At 34.0% G+C, this 18442-nt stretch overlaps 2 protein-coding genes across 2 annotated transcripts in view; both read left to right on the top strand.

Moving 5' to 3' along the window:
• LOC140744391 (uncharacterized) overlaps positions 1-12150 on the top strand; it is a 64910-nt gene extending 52760 nt beyond the window's left edge. The window contains exons 2-18 of the mRNA XM_073075961.1: positions 982-1148; positions 1244-1415; positions 1679-1871; positions 1983-2155; positions 2414-2661; positions 2751-2850; positions 3372-3559; positions 3636-3743; positions 3894-4073; positions 5894-6066; positions 8557-8729; positions 9199-9437; positions 9903-9996; positions 10448-10635; positions 10722-10829; positions 11091-11257; positions 11650-12150. Coding sequence (XP_072932062.1) covers positions 1131-1148; positions 1244-1415; positions 1679-1871; positions 1983-2155; positions 2414-2661; positions 2751-2850; positions 3372-3559; positions 3636-3743; positions 3894-4073; positions 5894-6066; positions 8557-8729; positions 9199-9437; positions 9903-9996; positions 10448-10635; positions 10722-10829; positions 11091-11257; positions 11650-11878 — 2751 coding nt within the window. The 5' untranslated portion in view covers positions 982-1130 and the 3' untranslated portion in view covers positions 11879-12150. The remainder of the gene's footprint in view (positions 1-981; positions 1149-1243; positions 1416-1678; positions 1872-1982; positions 2156-2413; positions 2662-2750; positions 2851-3371; positions 3560-3635; positions 3744-3893; positions 4074-5893; positions 6067-8556; positions 8730-9198; positions 9438-9902; positions 9997-10447; positions 10636-10721; positions 10830-11090; positions 11258-11649) is intronic.
• A 2547-nt stretch (positions 12151-14697) lies between these two features.
• On the top strand, positions 14698-16649 carry LOC140744387 (uncharacterized). The gene is made up of 4 exons (XM_073075957.1): positions 14698-14991; positions 15350-15480; positions 16001-16130; positions 16391-16649. Exons 1-4 carry the CDS (start codon positions 14934-14936, stop codon positions 16483-16485), a joined length of 414 nt encoding a protein of 137 aa, XP_072932058.1. The 5' UTR covers positions 14698-14933; the 3' UTR covers positions 16486-16649.
• The last annotated feature ends 1793 nt before the right edge of the window (positions 16650-18442 follow it).

Below are 18442 nucleotides of genomic sequence, written 5' to 3'. Positions count from 1 at the left end.
GGAAATAAGTACATAATAAATTCTATTATGTTTATTATTCAAATAAACGAATACAATCATCAACGACTATGCAGTCAAATTAAATGTTTACTAATATAATTCATCGCCCAAAAATTCTTAAGACGCTTTTTAGGCCACGATTAAGCATAATACCACAACATCGACCTTGAACTTACCGCAAAACCGTACTATATTTTGTTACGAAAAATGTGAAACAGTTTGTAAATCGATTTCTGTCGACAATAGCCGAAGCAGATTTACTTACAATTTATTCACAGGGTCATTGAATAATGTATAAGAAAGCAATATTACGGTTATTTGGAAATTGGGCAATTTTCTAAACAAACTTATTTGCTTGAACAAACTAAATTTGTGATGATTTTGTTTAAAATTGCCTACTTCAGTTACCTTTACGTTTGTCATGGCGGTGGTCAAAGTTCTATTGTTCATCTTTTTACTATTCAAGATATGTATTTCAAAAATGTCATTTGAACCCGATTTGATTTCGGATCTATTAAATGAAATGACAATGCCTTACTCTATAATCGCTTTCACGTGTTGGCCTCCTAGTAAGAAATATTTTTACCTACCTCTTTTAACTAATAGAAGTAGAGATGTTCGATATTAAAGCACTTCCTCATATATTTGCAACCGCCTGTCAGCCCAGCGGCCTCAAGTCACTTCCAATGCTACACTGTCATATTCCAGCGGATTATCACAAGTTTATCCAGATTATTATCAATCCAAGTAATCTCAAAATGTGTCTCTATGTCAGTCTGCTAATAAAGAATTATGTTCTGTCTGTAATAAAGAATTATTTTTATGTTGAGATTTGATCATCTTAACTCCTTTCATAATAGAATTGACAAGAGTTATATAAAATCAGATTTTATATCAAGATTGACAACATAATTACTGGAAATGCCTATATCTGTTAATTTGATATTATTTTATTTTCTATTTGTACCTTAATTTGCACAGATCATCAGCTTCATCTCTATTCTACGTTAGCTAAATCAAAATTTGACAATATAAGGACGGTACAGATTTCGCAACCCAAGCAAATTTCTTTACATGATGAGACTAACCATGAAACAGTTTTTTTGGTGGATTTAAATTGTCATTTTAGAATGGAAGATTTAAATCAGGTAGTATTTAACGAAAATGTTTCTTAAGACATTCTTACGTTTTGTTTACATATAGTTAATCAATAAATATTTAAATTGTTTCCATGCTTCTCTAGACGAGTCGAAAAACCTTATTTCAATCATCTAATCGTTGGATAGTAATATCTAACCAAAATCAACCCGCAAAAGAAGTGGTTCCAAAAGAATTAATGAACATGGAGTTAATGGTAGACGCAGAGACCATAGTTGTTCGAGAAATTGAAAAAGAAACCTACGAAATTCATTTTAGTAAGTATATTTGTGTATTATTACAAGAAAATGTACTGCAAATAAATTTAAATATAAGTAAATTACTGTAAGAAAAAAATCAACGGTTTAGTTATCTATTTTAATCCAGCGTTTACAAAAAACTGTTCTTTAATAAGAAGCAACTTGTAGTTAAATCTTGTTTTCAGGTTCTTGCGCGCGCGTTTAATTTTGGTCTAGAAAAAATGCAGTGATTAATTTTAACATATATACAAAAACTTAACTATGCATTTTTTTATTTTTAGTTTACAAAATAGGAACAAGAGCACCGTGGATAACAGAATACTATGGTCGATGGCATAAAAGCTATGGATTTCAAAAGTTACATAACTTTATGGAGATCACGGCCTTACGAAGATTGAATTTAAGGGGACACGAAATCACAATTTGTTTCGTTCTCACTAATAATGATAGTATTAATCATTTGACGGATGGAGTGTAATTATCTATTTAAACTTACTAATGAATTCACCACTAACAGAACTATTATTTTATTACAATTTTAATTCGTCGTAGAATCCCTGTATGATACTCTATAATATATTTTAGAAGCGGGCACATAGATACCATAACAAAAGTTAATTTTCCGACAATAAATCAACTACTCGATTTTCTGAATGCAAGCAGAAAATTCATTTTTGCGGAAACTTGGGGCTATATGCATAATGGAACTTGGAATGGCATGACAGGATATCTTGTTAAAGGAGAAGTGGAAATTGGAGGTAACATTTTTAACGAATGACTTTAAATGGCAAAATATGGCATTTTTATTCAAGCATGCCAAACACCAATGAAATTTTATCTAAAGTCCGTCACTAATGTGTACCTTTCAGTATGCACAATATAATAAATCTACTATCTGCCCTTACATACCTATTTATTGGGCATAAGAAGTTACTTCATTATGAATTCCACGCTCAGTCGTTTGTAACAATATAACTAATTTGTGCAGTAGGTGTTTTTTCATTGTGTGTTTTCAGGTTCACCAATGTTCTTCACATCACAACGCATGTCCATAGTTGAATATATTTCAAGTCCTACTCCAACTCGGTCAAAATTCGTATTCCAGCAACCGAAGCTTTCTTATGAAAATAACTTATTTCTGCTATCCTTTCAATACACTGTTTGGTACAGCTCTATGGCTTTTATATTCTTGCTGTTTTGCGGTCTATTTGCCGTAGCAAAATGGGAACGAAAAAAGAACAATCGTTACAGGACAAGAGAATTAGTAATGCCTGAATTTTGTTATTCAATTCATTGACTGTAATATGAAATAAATCAATAATTTATGTTTTGCCGAATTGTTATATATTACAGAGACGAGACGATGGGGGTGTTTTGAAAGATAATATCACGGACATAGCTATATTAATATTTGGCGCAACTTGCCAGCAAGGCAGCCCTGTGGAGTTGAAAGGTATACGAAGTTCACATATATACATATATTTTTAAAATAACGCTTTCTACACTCACAGCCCCACACTAGGATTCCCTGTATCGTGGATGTTATGGACATCCAGAGAGACAAATACGTCAACACTCAGATGCAGAATCAGAAATCTAAATTCATCATTTAGAAATCTGTCTGGCCGGGGGTCGAACCCGGGACCCTTTGCGCGTCAGACCGGCATGGTGACCATGCCGGTCTGACGCGCAAAGGGCACCGGCATGGTCGTTAATTATGTAGAGTCGATTTTTTTAAACTACCTTGTTTTGGAGTGACTTCTTTTGGATTAATCATAACGAAATATTAAGATATTAAGTCATTAAGTTAATTATTGTTTTCATATTAGGTATAAGCGCGTATTATTTCATTTTTTAATTACTAAATAGTTTATAAATTGTATATATAAATTGTATGTGTGTAATAAAGTATGATCTACTATAATAATAATAGCTAAGTTTAGCGAAAGGCTGTACAGACATTACATACCTCAGGTTCATTGGGGCGTGTGGTAATGCTGGTACTCTTCTTAACGCTGATGTTCTTGTATACTTCGTACTCTGCCAATATCGTAGCTCTACTACAATCAAGTTCAACTAAAATTAAAACATTAGAGGACTTACTGAAATCAAGAATCAAATTTGGCGTTCATGACACCGTGTTCAACAGATATTACTTTGAGGTGAATATTTTCAACCTTTGTGGTACTATTTCTACGTAGGAAAAAAAAAAAACAATTGTACATATTTACATTCCAGGCTGAAACTGAACCAATAAGAAAAGCCATTTATGAAACTAAAGTCGCACCACCTGACACTAATCCTAATTTTTTAACTATGGAAGAAGGTGTCAAAAGAATGAGGAAGGTAAATAAACGAAATATAAAATTAAACTCCTGATTAATTGACATTTATTATGCCTTTGTACAAGACTCAATGACTTTCAACGGTATTTCTTTGGTGTCTTCCATATAAAAATATATATATGAAAAATAATAGTTGCAAATTTATTTTCAGGGTTTATTTGCATTTCATATGGAAACTGGAGTCGGTTACAAATTTGTCGGAAAGTATTTCGAGGAAGGACAAAAATGTGGACTGAAAGAAATACAATATTTGCAAGTTATTGATCCGTGGCTGGCAGTTAAGAAGAATACTTCTTTTAAAGAAATGTTCAAAATCGGGTACTCTGAATACATGCCTATTAAACAAATTGGAGCTATTTAAGTGGAATGTTTACGACAGACATAACAGTTAAGGAAAATTTTCGTTTCAGGACAAAACGTATTCAAGAACATGGTTTACAAAAGCGAGAAAATCAATTGCTTTATGCAAAGCGGCCAAAATGTTCGGGAAGAGAAGCAAATTTTATATCTGTCAGCATGGTTGATTGTTATCCGGCCATATTAGTTATTTCCTATGGAACTTTATTAGCTGTATCCATACTGTTTATTGAAGTTATGTTTCATAAAAGAAACAATATACTTAGAAGCCTTAAATGTAGAAGATTGTAATCCTGCTATGAATTCAACATAGTCGTAGTTTTTACCACAAGTTTAATAAAATCAATATACATTACTTAGTTCTTATAGTTAGGAAAATAAACGTGGAATAGAAAATAATTACTTATGCAAACTCAACACCGCCTGTACTATTAGCAAAGTACCACTTAGGAAGCTTCACTAATAATTATTCACAGTTAATTAGACGTTGTGAATTTTCTTCATCATTAAAGTAACTTAGGTATATAAATAAGTTAGTGAGCGACTATTGTTCATAACAGGCAAGTTTACTGGATCAAGTGTTGCTTAAATTCCCTATAAAAATGAAACTCTCATTATATTTTCTAATTTTCATTATTTTCGAAGCAGCTTTTACGCGTACTTTAAGTATTACCCACAATGATGAATTCGACATGGTTGTTGATATTGCAAATTCTTATGATAAACCAACATCTCTCGCATTATGTGTTTGCTGGAAACAAAGTTAGTATTTAATTTCATTATTAACTCTCAAAATCATAACTTAAAATTAATATAATGATTACCTAAACATAATTTATCACAGATGGGAAACGAGATTTTATTTCCAAATTTAAAAGAGTGCCGAAGTTTTTGCAATTAGTAGACGATATCGAAGATATTAAGGCGACATTATTTACAAAAGACGTATTAATAGTTATTGATACATCCTGTTATAGAAGTAAAACATTTCTGGAGCAGGTAAGTAAAGAAGTTAGCAAAAATATACATTTCCATTATAATACCTATACCTAATAAAAATAAATAAAAAACATAAGATAAAGAAAGCAAACATAAAATTATATCTTAGTTACGACATATATAGGTCAGATGTCAGAGTTAACTCACAGAACAGATTTAAAAAAAAATACCATTTGTAATAACTGTGCCGAATATAAAAAATGAGTTATCATCTTGAGATATTTTATATTGTGCTCCCTTGCAAACAAATAATAATGATCATACGATATAATATATATATAATGACATAAACGATTTACTTTCATATTTTTAAGGGAAATAAACTTAAGAAATTTACTACTCCATATCGCTGGCTGATTATTGTAAAATCTCTTAATAATTTCAACGTGACTACGGAACTACAAAGGCTGGACATATTAACAGACTCAGACGTAGTTTTGTCTGAGGAAGACAATAATGGTTTTATATTACGCATGCGTAAGTACGACTTGCCTTTTAGTTATATACCTAATATTTGATAATATAAGTAACTTTTTGAAAGTTATGTACTTAGTTAATGTGGATATATCTTTAGTAGTAAAACGCACATCTCTTCAAATAATTGTTAGCAATTCAAACAGTGAAGTAAGTAAATCCATTATTCAAGAAGTATAAGCTTGAGTCAACATTGCATTATTATGAACATAAACTTTAATGTTGCGATAAAACCGTTCAACACGGTTTTTGCAATAAGATATGGTAAGAAAAGTAAGACAAAATTGTTATGATACAGCTTACAAAATACAAGTCAACAACAGCAAGATAATTTGGGAAGATTTCGGAACGTGGACACCAATTAATGGACTTACGAAAACAAATAGAATGAGTATGTCGATTTCTATGAGGCGTAAAGATTTAGCTGGGTTGCCTATAGCTACATCATTTGTAATTACTGATGCCAGTTCCAAATCGGAGTTAAATAGCCTGAAGTAAGTATAACGATTGCTGAATAATTCAAATGAAAAAGCGGCCAAGTGCGACTTAAATTTCACATTGAGAATAAGAAAGACTACAGAATGTATAAATTGTGTTGTGTATTTACTAAAATATATTATAAATAGTCTGTAATAACTCTGTAAAGTTAATACATAACATGGTATAAAAGATAGATTATGCCTTCAAATGTGGATAGACATATGGGCTGACTACAATTTTTTTAATGTTATTTTTAATCTTCGTCTTCTTTTTAAGTCAGCAGACTGGGACGGATTCCGGGAGTTCCTGGCTTCGTACCCGTGGAGGCAGCTATGTTTCGTCTCGGGTGATCCTAGCTCGTGTGCTGAGTCTGTAACTGACGTGATACGGCAGGGTATGGAGTGCTTCATTCCAAACTCTGTCGTGTTCGTCGGCGGACGGAGTCAGCCCTGGTTTGGGGGGTCTTGTGCTAAAGCGCTAAGCCTTAAGCAGGAGGCCTTCCAAACCTGGGCATCATCACACGCTAGCAAGGACCCAAAAACCCCCGAGCTCCGAACCGCGTTTAATGCTGCCTCCCGTTCAGTGAAGAAGCATATGGCCAAGGCGAAGTCTAAGCACATCGGCAGAATTGGCGAGCGGCTACTTGGTTACCCCTCCGGGAGTCGAGCCTTCTGGTCGCTGGCCAAAGCTGTCGAGGGTAATTTCTGTCGGTCTTCACTACCGCCCCTGCGGAAACCAGATGACTCTCTGGCCCATACGGCAAAGGGGAAAGCCGATCTTCTTGGTACCCTCTTTGCCTCAAACTCGACTCTCGATGACAGAGGGGCCACACCGCCTACCATCCCGCGGTGTGAGAGCTCTATGCCGGATATTCGCTTTACGCAGAAGGCTGTCAGGCGAGCTCTATTGTCCCTCGATGTCAAGAAGTCGAGTGGGCCGGACGAAGTCCCCGCGTTGGTTCTCAGGACGTGTGCTCCCGAGTTGACTCCCGTCTTAACGCGCCTATTCTCGCTTTCCTACACCACTGGACAAGTTCCGTCTTCCTGGAAGGTTGCCCTTGTACACCCGATTCCCGAAGGGTGACGGCAGTGACCCGGCCAACTATAGGCCTATAGCGATAACCTCCTTGCTCTCAAAAGCTATGGAGCGTGTTATAAACACGCAGCTCCTTAGGTAGCTTAGGGCCGGTCAGCTGGTGATCTTCTAGTGTACCTCACTCACAGATGGGCACAGGCTATTGAGAGCAACGGGGAGGCATTGGCTGTAAGCCTAGATATCGCTAAGGCCTTTGACCGGGTCTGGCATAGGGCCCTTCTCGCGAAGTTACCATCTTACGGTCTTCCCGAGAGGTTATGCACATGGACAGCCAGCTTTCTGTCTGAGCGGCATATTAAGGTCGTAGTTGACGGGTGCTGCTCAGACACGAAGCCCATTAATGCTGGCGTGCCCCAAGGGTCTGTACTATCTCCCACGCTTTTTATTCTGCATATCAATGATATGCTGCTACAAACCGGTAGCATTCAGTGCTATGCAGATGATAGCACGGGAGATGCTGTGTACGCAGGCCGTGCGAACACCTCTCGGACACTCGTGGAAGAAAGCAGAATCAGACTTGTGTCTGAAATCGAGAACTCTCTGGAGCGGATCTCGGAATGGGGTCGTCTTAACCTTGTTGAGTTCAACCCCACGAAGACACAAGTCTGCGCGTTTACCGCTAAAAAAACCCCATTCGTCATAGCGCCTAAGTTCCAAAGGACCCAGCTCACCATTAGTAAAAGTGTAGGGATCCTGGGAGTTGACATCTCGTGTGACGTGCAGTATCGGAGTCATTTGGAAGTTAAAGCCAAGTTGGCATCAAAGAAACTGGGCGTCCTGAACAGAGCCAAGGAATACTTCACTGCGGGGCAACTCCTTTTGCTTTATAAAGCACAAGTGAGGCCCCACATGGAGTACTGCTCGCATCTCTGGGCAGGTGCGCCTCAATATCAGCTTAACCCACTTGACTCCGTACAGAAACGCGCGGTGCGAATCGTCAATGACCCAGTGATCTCTGATCGGTTAGAACCCTTAAGCCTGCGGAGGGACATAGGTTCCCTCTGTGTGTTCTACCGGCTTTACAATGGTGTGTGTTCTGAGGAACTGTTCGATCTGGTGCCTACATCACCCTTCCTTCATCGCACCACCCGCCGAAGGATGAGGTTCCATCCACATCAGCTTGACCCGTGGCGGTCCTCCACGGTTCGGTTTGCACGGTCATTTTTACCGCGTACGTGCAAAATGTGGAATGAACTTCCTCCTGAGGTATTCCCTCAGGACTATGACATGGGGCTCTTCAAGAGGGGTGTAAAAAGAGCTCTCCTTCAAAGCCGGCAATGCATTGGTGACTCCTCTGGTGTTGCAAATGTCCATAGGCGACGGTGACTGCTTTCCATCAGGTAGCCCGTCTGCCTTATCGTTAGGTTAAATATTATAAAAAAAAAAAAAAAAAAATCTTAATTTTGCAGTAATATTAAGATAGACACAATATCCAAAACTGGTTACCGTCTAATTGGACCATTATACAATTTTATGAATGCGACTAGAGTAATAGTGTTTAGCGATACTTGGGGCTACCTGATTAATGGAAGTTGGACTGGGATGATAGGAAATATAGTTCGAGGGGAAGCTGAACTCACAGGTAATAATGTTTTTATTAAACTTTTTTTATAATAATATTAAACGTAATCTACACTAATATTATAAAGAGGAAAACTTTGTTTGTTTGTTTGCTTGGAATGAATAGGTTCAAAATATACTTGGCCGATTTTAAAAATTCTTTCACCATTCTAAAGCTATATTATCTACGAGTAACATAGGCTATATTTTATATGAAATATATTTGATAAATAGATTGGAGGTGGTACAAAGTTTGCCAGGTCAGCTATTATTAAATAATGCGTACGCAATCGACCTCCTTATTTTTTCCATTTTAACACGCTTTTATTATTACAAAACTACCCTATTTGCTATCTAGCTTTCTTAAATTTTAATGTTTATAGATTTTTGAACAAATCTCAATCGAAATAATCAGTTTTTATATAACGATGTTCACACAACTATGTAAAACTTGATCATACCTTATTAATCAATTTTTTTTTTGTTTCCAGGAACTGTATCGTTTTTGACATTGGAAAGATTAGAAGTTTTAGATTATTTGTCATATCCATCGCCACTAACAGCTAGATTTGTTTTTCGAGAACCAGTTTTATCGTATCAAAACAATTTATTTCTCATGCCTTTTAAATCTACAGTATGGTTTTGTATTATCGCTCTAATTGCAGTGCTAGGTCTGATACTCTACGTTAACGCGACGTGGGAGAGACGGAAAATGATGAATATTAATACGGTGAGATACTTTGATTTTTTTTTAATAGGTACAAGAGAAATCTTATTAACAGAATAAAACTACAACAAAAAGATGTAGTCTCACCAGTTAATCGAAGAAATAGTTGTATATGGTAATTTATACGGCAAAACAGACTTTTTAGCTGACCATTCTGATTTATATATTTTTGTGTTGTGCTATGTTATTAAAATAAAAAATAATTTCACGATGCACACACATCATCAAAAAAGTATCACGCACGCACACACAAGAACTAAGTATATAAGTTTTCAAAAACATATATGTTATGTATTTTCAATGTGGTTTTTCGTCGTTGAGTCCATGAATAGTAAAATATATAGATTGATAAGAGACTAAGAGATATTAAGACTAAGAGAGGTTAGAGACTAAGACCTACGGTAATAAATTAAAAAAAAAGTGTGACAGACGAAACTTAATAAACTATTAGTATTGTTATGATTATAGTCAGACGAAACAACATTAAGACCAAACATAAGCGATATAGCAATTATGATCATTGGTGCTATTTCACAACAAGGAAGTTCAACTGAATTAAAAGGTCAGTACATTAGTGCGAAATGCAGCAATATCTCTAAAGTGTCTTATCTCGTGCACTGCGTTTTACTGCATAATATTTTAATGATTACCTAAATGAGTGCTTATATTGTAATTACATGCAGACAACTGTAAAACAGAAGTGGATATTACAATTGCTAAATTATTATTATTTTATCTCAAAGTTTACGTCATTTTCAAATAAGTCTACGTAATAACAACATAATTGAAGGAAGAACGTTATTGTATGCGTTCACCATTGTATCTTGATTTTAATACTTTCCTTATATCACTTTTATTTATCTCTACTGTTAATTTATTAAACCAAAATTTGCTTTACGTATACGCAAATATTATCACTTACATTAGATATTTCTTATCTGATTTCCTTTTTTGCTTATCTGATTGTACAATCTTACTTTATTCTATTAAATTAATATTTGTTATCGACACAGGTACTCTTGGACGTGTAGTAATGTTTTTGCTATTCAGCGCTTTTGTATTCTTCTATATATCATATTCGGCAAACATCATAGTGTTACTGCAGTCCACTTCAAATCAGATTCGAACCCTGACAGATCTTTACAACTCTAAACTTGAATTGGGTGCAGAGGATACACCATACAACCGTCATCATTTTTCGGTAATTCACAAAGAATTATATATTTCAAGTAGTAATAATGTATTTCATGAATCTAATGAGAATGTAGCACTTCATACATTTCACAGACAGCAACGGAACGTATTCGAAAGGCTATTTATGAAAATAAGATAGCACCACGTGGGTCTAAACCTAATTTCCTAAGTTTAGAGGACGGAGTGAAAAAATTGCAAACGGTGAATATCTTTTACTAAAGTGTGGAAAAAGTCTCAAATTAAATAGACATGACCTTCCGTATCGTTTTTTATAACAATATATTTCATTACATAATTAAATGACAAGAAATCTAAATATTGCTAACCGATCTTAGGAAAACAAAATGGTGGCAGAATTTTTTAGAAATAATCCGTCACCACAATATATTTTGTGACTTTAGGATGTACTTACTGATACTTACTTACAAATCCTTTATATAAACATAGACGTTTACGTTCCAGCAACCTTTTGCTTTCAACATGAACCTGGGTACTGGTTACAAAGCCATTGAAAATTACTTTTACGAACATGAGAAATGTGGTCTCCAAGAAATAGAATACTTTGAAATGAACAAACCATGGCAGGGTTGTCGCAAAAACTCTCCATACAAGGAAATATATAAAATTGGGTAAATATGGCTTTCTTGATACTTTATTATGAAACTAAAGCAGCAAGCAAACGAGCAGTCCACCGTGATGATAAATGGTCACCATCGCTTATTGATATCTGTAAACAACCCCATATTGGATTGTCGGTCGGATAAAGATACCTACGACGAGTTGAGAGTTAAGTTGAGACTTAAAAATAATGAACTAAAAAATAATGTTTGCATGTACAAAGTCCTGTAATTCTTTGTTTAGTTTGTATGTCTTGGTTGGACCAATTCGTTGAACATTCACTCGAAAGTCATTTGGTAGATATTAATAGCCACAAAAATCCTTTTTATTCCAAAAAATTGTAGAGATCCTGCAAAAAATTTAAAATTGTTAATGAGTCGTGCAAGTAGTCGATTATTCACAGGTTAGTAAGAAGTCAAGAACATGGATTGAACGACCGGGAAAATCGAATTGTATACGCGAAGAAACCAATATGTTCAGTACATGGAGGAGGCTTCGCGTCAGTCAGCATGATAGATTTCTATCCGGCACTGTTGATGCTACTCTACGGAATTGTACTATCATGGGTCCTGCTTCTGGCAGAAATATTATATCATCGACGTACTCTATCTCCTGTTCTTTATAAATTTTAACATAAAAGTTAGTAATTTCTACCCGGCACTACTCATTCTGCACTACGGAAACAACATTTTCTTGTTCTTCGTAAACTAATCAGTGTTAATAATTCCTACTTAGTAATGTTAATGTTGTACTTTATAATGTTTAACTACCTTCTACACAATGTAGGTCATGTATGTAGGGAATGTAGGTCATACTCATTCGGTAGAAAAATTATATAGAATACGTGCACGAACAGCTTTTTGTATGTTATTTATGTAATTTCTAGAATTTATAGTAGAGACGCAATTTTAATAAACACTCTAGAATGTAATTAATAATGATGTTTTTATTTTATAAGTGTCAATTCATAACTATTGACACTTGACATGTACAACAATACTATTAGGTAATTAATTCAAAGATTGATTATTCAAAATATGTACTATATAAACTTTATATAAACGAATACGAGTACCTATGGTACTCGTACCTACCTATTGTACTCGCACCTATGGTGTAGGTACCTACTTGACTGCATGCACTTGAACAAGTACACGGTGTTGAAATCAAAAAGTAATGTCATTAAACAATAAGATTAAATTTGAAATTACTTTAGTACTTACTATATTTTTTCTATTGCTGTTTTTATAAGAAAGAGAATTAAAGATTTTGGTTTAACTACTCCCCATCAAATTTTGAAAATATATCTATGAAAGATTAGGTGCAAGATTCTACCTGACGTTAAACTTAGAAGAGTTGCTTCCCTGATTAAAACTCATACTTCTTATTTTATTATTTAAACCAAAGACAGTACAGCTATATACTATGGCAATAGACATGTCGCAATTACTCTCGAGTGCGTGTTACGACTACGCAGCCATGCAGTCTGTGTTTCACCATTATAGTATGTTTCCATAGGAAATACCTAGCAAAGAGATAACAAAAACATACCTACTTATGAAACTTAACATAAAAACTTAAGATAACTAATAATGATAACGAAGCATCTATTAAGGACATTCATTTCAATTGCGTACTCGATTGTATACAGGCTGATATAAATTGTATTATGTATTCGTCAATACGAAATATTTTAGGTTTAACCATAACTTAAACCCTAATAAATAGATTCATCATGATATTAATAATGGTTCTGATAATCTACTTTGTTTTGTTAACATACAATCTACATCAAAATTAAGCAAAGAAATTAAAATAAATAATAACTTTATATATAATAGTAACTAAAGTAACTAATAGATTTATTAATATAAATGACGAAGACGCAATTCTATAGTCCTAACTTATCCGTCTGTCATATTTGTTGTACTCTTGTGTATGGTTTGATACGTACTTGGCTTGTTTTTACTTGACTGCGAAGGATAATGTTGTTGGAGCGTATATTTACGTGTCTTACTTTTTGGCAAATCATGCAATCCCAACGGCTTGTCGAATTTTAACATTTGGATGGTGTGTCGCTTGATTCGTCTAAATTATGAAAGTAAGGGGCCATATATTTTTAAGTAGCCGGGTTTTTATTTTTATAATAATTCCTAGTATATATGAGTGATAAACTTAAGTTTGTAGACCTTATGGTAACAAATCACCGTATTTAGGAGTAGCATGACTGATCCGTCACGAGAAATCCGCGAGTGGACACTATCCGTACAGTGCCGTTACCGAGATCAGAAACCGGTAATTACGCAGGAATTGATGACTGGCTACCAGGTGGTCAATGAGTGAAATTTCTATTAAGATAAACGGCGGCCACTAACCTGCCCATCTGTACTCCGTGTATACCTACTTCTACTCTCCTTAGATACTAGATAACACTTCTTGAATTGATTATTAATCGATTAAAACTATATTTCCTAAAAATACTTGTGTATTTATGGATTTTTTTACCATACAGTCCAGAAACAGTCGAAGGTGTATGAACCCTTTGTGTTTATTTATTTATTTTGCTTAATAATAGCAGTTTTAAGTACTGCCATGTTCCAGTTTGAAGGTGGTATGGAGGCATATTTATCCGACGCGTCCCAACTTAGTTCCCAGGGGTAGCAACGCGTCTGTGGTCGATTTCAGGATCTAATCTTATCTCTAGTTGATTATACGAGTAGATAGATGTATATGTATATGGACGGCAATAGCCACTAAACATTAGGTGGACTGCGTTCTCGTTTGCTATCATGTGGATACCCTAAAATTAATAGTCCTAAAGAACTAAAAAATATATTAAAATAAACATTATCTATTGTAATGTGAGGTTTACACTTCCTATTGAAAAAAAACAATAGTCACATGATAAAACTTTTTGGATACTTACCACAAGGAAGTAATTTCTATAAAAGTCCTATACATAAATGCAGGCAGTGATTCATAGCTGTTAATGCAGTGACCTTCGAAAATAATAAAATGGAAGGCTCTGTTTGCTATAATAACATGTTATTAGGGTTTTAATTTCCGCATCGCGTTCAAAATTTCATTTCGTAATAGGTACATGTTTAGTATATGAAATTTGGCTTAAAATAATAGATTGGATTAATAGTGTTGCATTATTTGAAAAATCAGTATGTTCATGAACGGCTGCCATAATTTACCATAACTTGGAGTACATGCTCATATACTACTTTATTAAAAGAAACACCTTTTAGTGCATAATTACAGACTTTTCTCACAATGCCTTCCTTAGCCCAGTGTTAGATAAACGATAATTAAAATAAATGGAATGTGATAGAGGTAGGTAACTAGGTACACAATCGGTCATCGTCGATCGTCATAAAATACTTATTTAACAAATCTATTACACATGTTTTATGATCGGCGACGTGCACAAAATATTGTGTCGCGTGCCATTGGTTCGCCATCGCTAATGTATGGTATTCATTTTTTTGTCGTAATCATTAATTCTGAGCCATATATGTATTCTGTGATTTTTAAGTGATTAATGTTTGAATAAAATGAGGAGATAAGATTATTATTATTAAGCCTGATAAAGTCGATATCGCGCCGATTATTATCAAAAGGTTAAAAAAAATACTTATCCTCAATAATCTGTCGCAATTGTGTGCGCGTCAAACAAACAAAATGGATATAAAAAATATTGTGTTAGTGTTTCTGTGCATTTTTATTGGAAAATCTGCGGGTAAGTGTGGCGCTTTAAGCCATTATATTTAGCGTAGTTTTCATTCTGGACTAATAGAAATGTTTGCTAAATTGTTTAAAAGTATGTATGTGTTTCCACAATGGGCCAATATCGTGGACGATAGTCTGCTGGGACAAAGCTCTTCTAATTTTAGACGAAATAAGTATGGCCAAAGGAGAGTAATGGTTTATAATTAAGTATATAAACAACAAACTTGACCATTTCTACTAGCTATTGCCGCAACTTTTTTATAATATTTCAAAGTGCAACTTATAATTTGAACAATTTTCTTGCCATAGCAAAATTAACTTGTAACGAACGAGAAGTGGTAGAAAGCGGCAATAAATTACTTTCGCAGGTCAATTACGATGCTACGCGTGCAGCTTTACATCGGTGGACTCGGATCAATCCTGCCTCACTATAACGGAAAGCACAAACTCTGTGGACTGTTCGTTTAAATATTGTACTATTTTGCGGCAAGAGTTCCTTGTAAGTATATTCTTCAATAATACACCAAATTCGTGTATGGATTTGAATTTCAATAAAGGCATATTTAACACCTACCTACATCGATACTTAACATTATTCCAGTCGGACGATTCTTACATCAGTAGTTAATTGACTTGGCAACCTTGCAGCAGTACCAAGCGCTGCTCTATTCTGGTTTGAAGAATATCGTAAAGGAAACATACTTTTTCGAGGTGTTCCGACTTGGTCATCAGAGGTGGTAATACATCTGTGGCCAACCTCAGGCTTTACGTTATGCATGACACTAATCTTATCCGGGGTTGATTAGTAGCCATCTAGTGAGTTGCATGCTCGTTTGCTATTTAAATATTATAATAAGTATACTTACAGGTATTCCTAATTTACTAATATACTTACTACGTGATAGTAGAATGAGAATTCATATAAGATAGACTTTTTTTGCTTTTGCAACTTGCCAGCACATCTAAAATATGATGACACACTAGTGGCAGCATTTTCGGTATATTTACAAACTTTTCAGGATCCAATAGGAGTAGTTGCTAGTTTCTCTAGAGGTTGTGATGACCACCCCGACTTTCTGAATCACGAAGTGACGGATTCTACTTTTAGGACGTTTTATCGAGCTTGCACTAACGACCTCTGCAATATAGGTAATGAAACGGTTTAATTTATTCATAATCATTAAAATGTTACTTATCTATTTGGGTAAACAAGCCATCACTTTAGTAGGTATTCAATTATGTTTTATAGTACACTTGAAATATTACAATTCATTACAATTACAAGTGGTGGTACTTCAAAATTTATAACTAAAACTGATACATAAAAATCTATACCTTGCCCGGTCTATAGTCATAAATAAGATGTTGCTCATATTCATTAAATTATTGCTATTTTTGTTATATTTTAGGCAATGGAATACAATCTGTCGTTGGCGGAGGATTGTCTCCTAGTCCAGATCGTAGTGGGCAAAACTTACTTGTTCCTGGAACAGGCAGATCATAATTGTACTTACCTACATAACAAATTTCTAACGTTAGTATTCATTTAGCTAAAATTGTATTATGCTATAGCCTATAATAGTAATTAAATAATTAAAACGCGTGCTTGTTATTTAAATAAATCAGCTTTTGTTAAACTTTCAAAAATGGAATATTATGGTTTTCTCATAAATATGACTGCCAGCAGCAATTAAATATTTTTTTTAATTTCTTAAAACTACATATTTATCTATAAATAGCCAGATCACAGACCTATTACAAATTAATGAGCCGTTTTCTGGAGTTTTATTATATTTTATTAAGAATTTTTTAAATTAGCAACAAAGACTATTCAACATGCATTAATATAAATACGGATACAAATACATAAACATTTTTATCGCAGAGAAAAAGGAGATGTTTCATTTTCGGCCATCTTATGTACATTATATCTAAAAAACACGAATAATTTGTACAATTGAAGAAAAATACACATATATTTACATAATCTAAAGTATTCCTGTTTAAAAATATTTAAAATATGCATTACTCATTGAAATATTAAATATGGCGGAATACTGTCAATGTCAAGTTTTCAAAAGTTTTCAAAACTGTCGATGTCGGTCAGGGAACCTATGTGTACCTATGTGAACCTATGTGTACACATAGGTTACTATACTCTTTGGATGTCGGTAATTCTGTATTTCGCTGTTTTTGTCGTAAAGTTATTGTTACCTTAGTACTTTACAACCTGGCTTTTGTTTTAGGTATCCCGTCATTATTTCTGAATTTAATTAATTATTTATAATTATTATAACAAAACCACCTTTTAAATAGTATCTGGTTTTATAGATGTAAGTGACCTGTCAAATTAAAAAAAAAAGTTGTCAATTTGATATGTGTAAAAGTGGATATATACATATTAAATAATAATGGAATCCAATGTAAACGTTGAATAAATATGTACTGATGAGAAGATTCCATTTCAACCCTGAATATGTTTCTGCTCTGTGCTGCTTACGATTTTGGACTGATTCTATCTTACTTGTTTACCCAGCTTATGTTTTATGGACTCTTGTGATTTTCGTGCGATCGCTATGGATTGTGTTGACAAGGATTTAATATCATCAGGTAAAATATACATCAGTTAGTTGTATTAATCGTGAAATAATCGTTAATAATTTTAAACTAAAGGAGCTAATCTTTTTACATTTCTCTTTTTTAGATAATTACAATAGCAAGACAAGGACATTCTTGGGATGACAAAATAATCAGTTATTATTGCAACTGCCTTTTATTTATTTTATTTATTTATTATTGCAACTGCATCGCCGGGCAACGAACCGTACTCGCAGGTAGCTGCGCTCACATTATGGCCATTGTTTGATGTTGGGTTGAGCTCGTCACAGGATATTACAGAACCTACTACATGATTGGATGAAAATATTGAGAACGGAAGATATTGAAAATGAATAAAAAATGTATCTAAATGGACAATAAATAAAATATTACCTAAATGTGTTCTTAAAGTTGTTTTATTTACACACTTAAATGTTTTAACTAAAATAAATTGGTATAGAAGTATATATTTTGTTATGTTTGTTTTAAGTCAAGATTTATGAAAGTAAATATAATTAATGTTTATCAAATATAGGTATTGTCTCAATACATACAATACAATATTTATATATCTATATACGCCCATTCGCGTAAAAATATATTAAAAAGTATATGTATATAGTAAGTTAAAATAGAATGACAGATGACATTATTACGGTAATCACTACCGCCATGATGTTTTTCCACTGTTGTGTTGCAAGTTTAAGCGTAAATTATTGTTTTTTAACAATTAAACAAACATGATTTGAAGAAAATGAACCCCTACGAATTGTTCTTTGCATGTTTTCTTAGTTTTTAGTATAGTGTACAAAAGGTGGCCGGGAGCCCATACATTTTGAAACATCTCCTTTACAGTGTTTTAC

The sequence above is a fragment of the Epargyreus clarus genome, unplaced genomic scaffold (assembly GCF_041222505.1).
Source record: "Epargyreus clarus isolate Ecla_fem2 unplaced genomic scaffold, WU_Ecla_fem_2.2 ptg000008l, whole genome shotgun sequence".
NCBI classification, from domain to species: Eukaryota; Metazoa; Arthropoda; class Insecta; order Lepidoptera; family Hesperiidae; genus Epargyreus; species Epargyreus clarus.
The sequence above is the reverse complement of the archived record's forward strand: the minus strand, read 5'-3'. Positions and strand labels throughout refer to the sequence as shown.

What these genes read in the sequence shown, in the direction of transcription:
- LOC140744387 (XM_073075957.1), top strand. Translation starts at nt 14,934, where the DNA reads ATGGATATAAAAAATATTGTGTTAGTGTTTCTGTGCATTTTTATTGGA. An exon ending in TTTTATTGGAAAATCTGCGG is followed by an intron (nt 14,992 to 15,349) that starts GTAAGTGTGGCG and finishes TTACTTTCGCAG; the next exon opens with GTCAATTACGATGCTACGCG. An exon ending in TTTTGCGGCAAGAGTTCCTT is followed by an intron (nt 15,481 to 16,000) that starts GTAAGTATATTC and finishes CAAACTTTTCAG; the next exon opens with GATCCAATAGGAGTAGTTGC.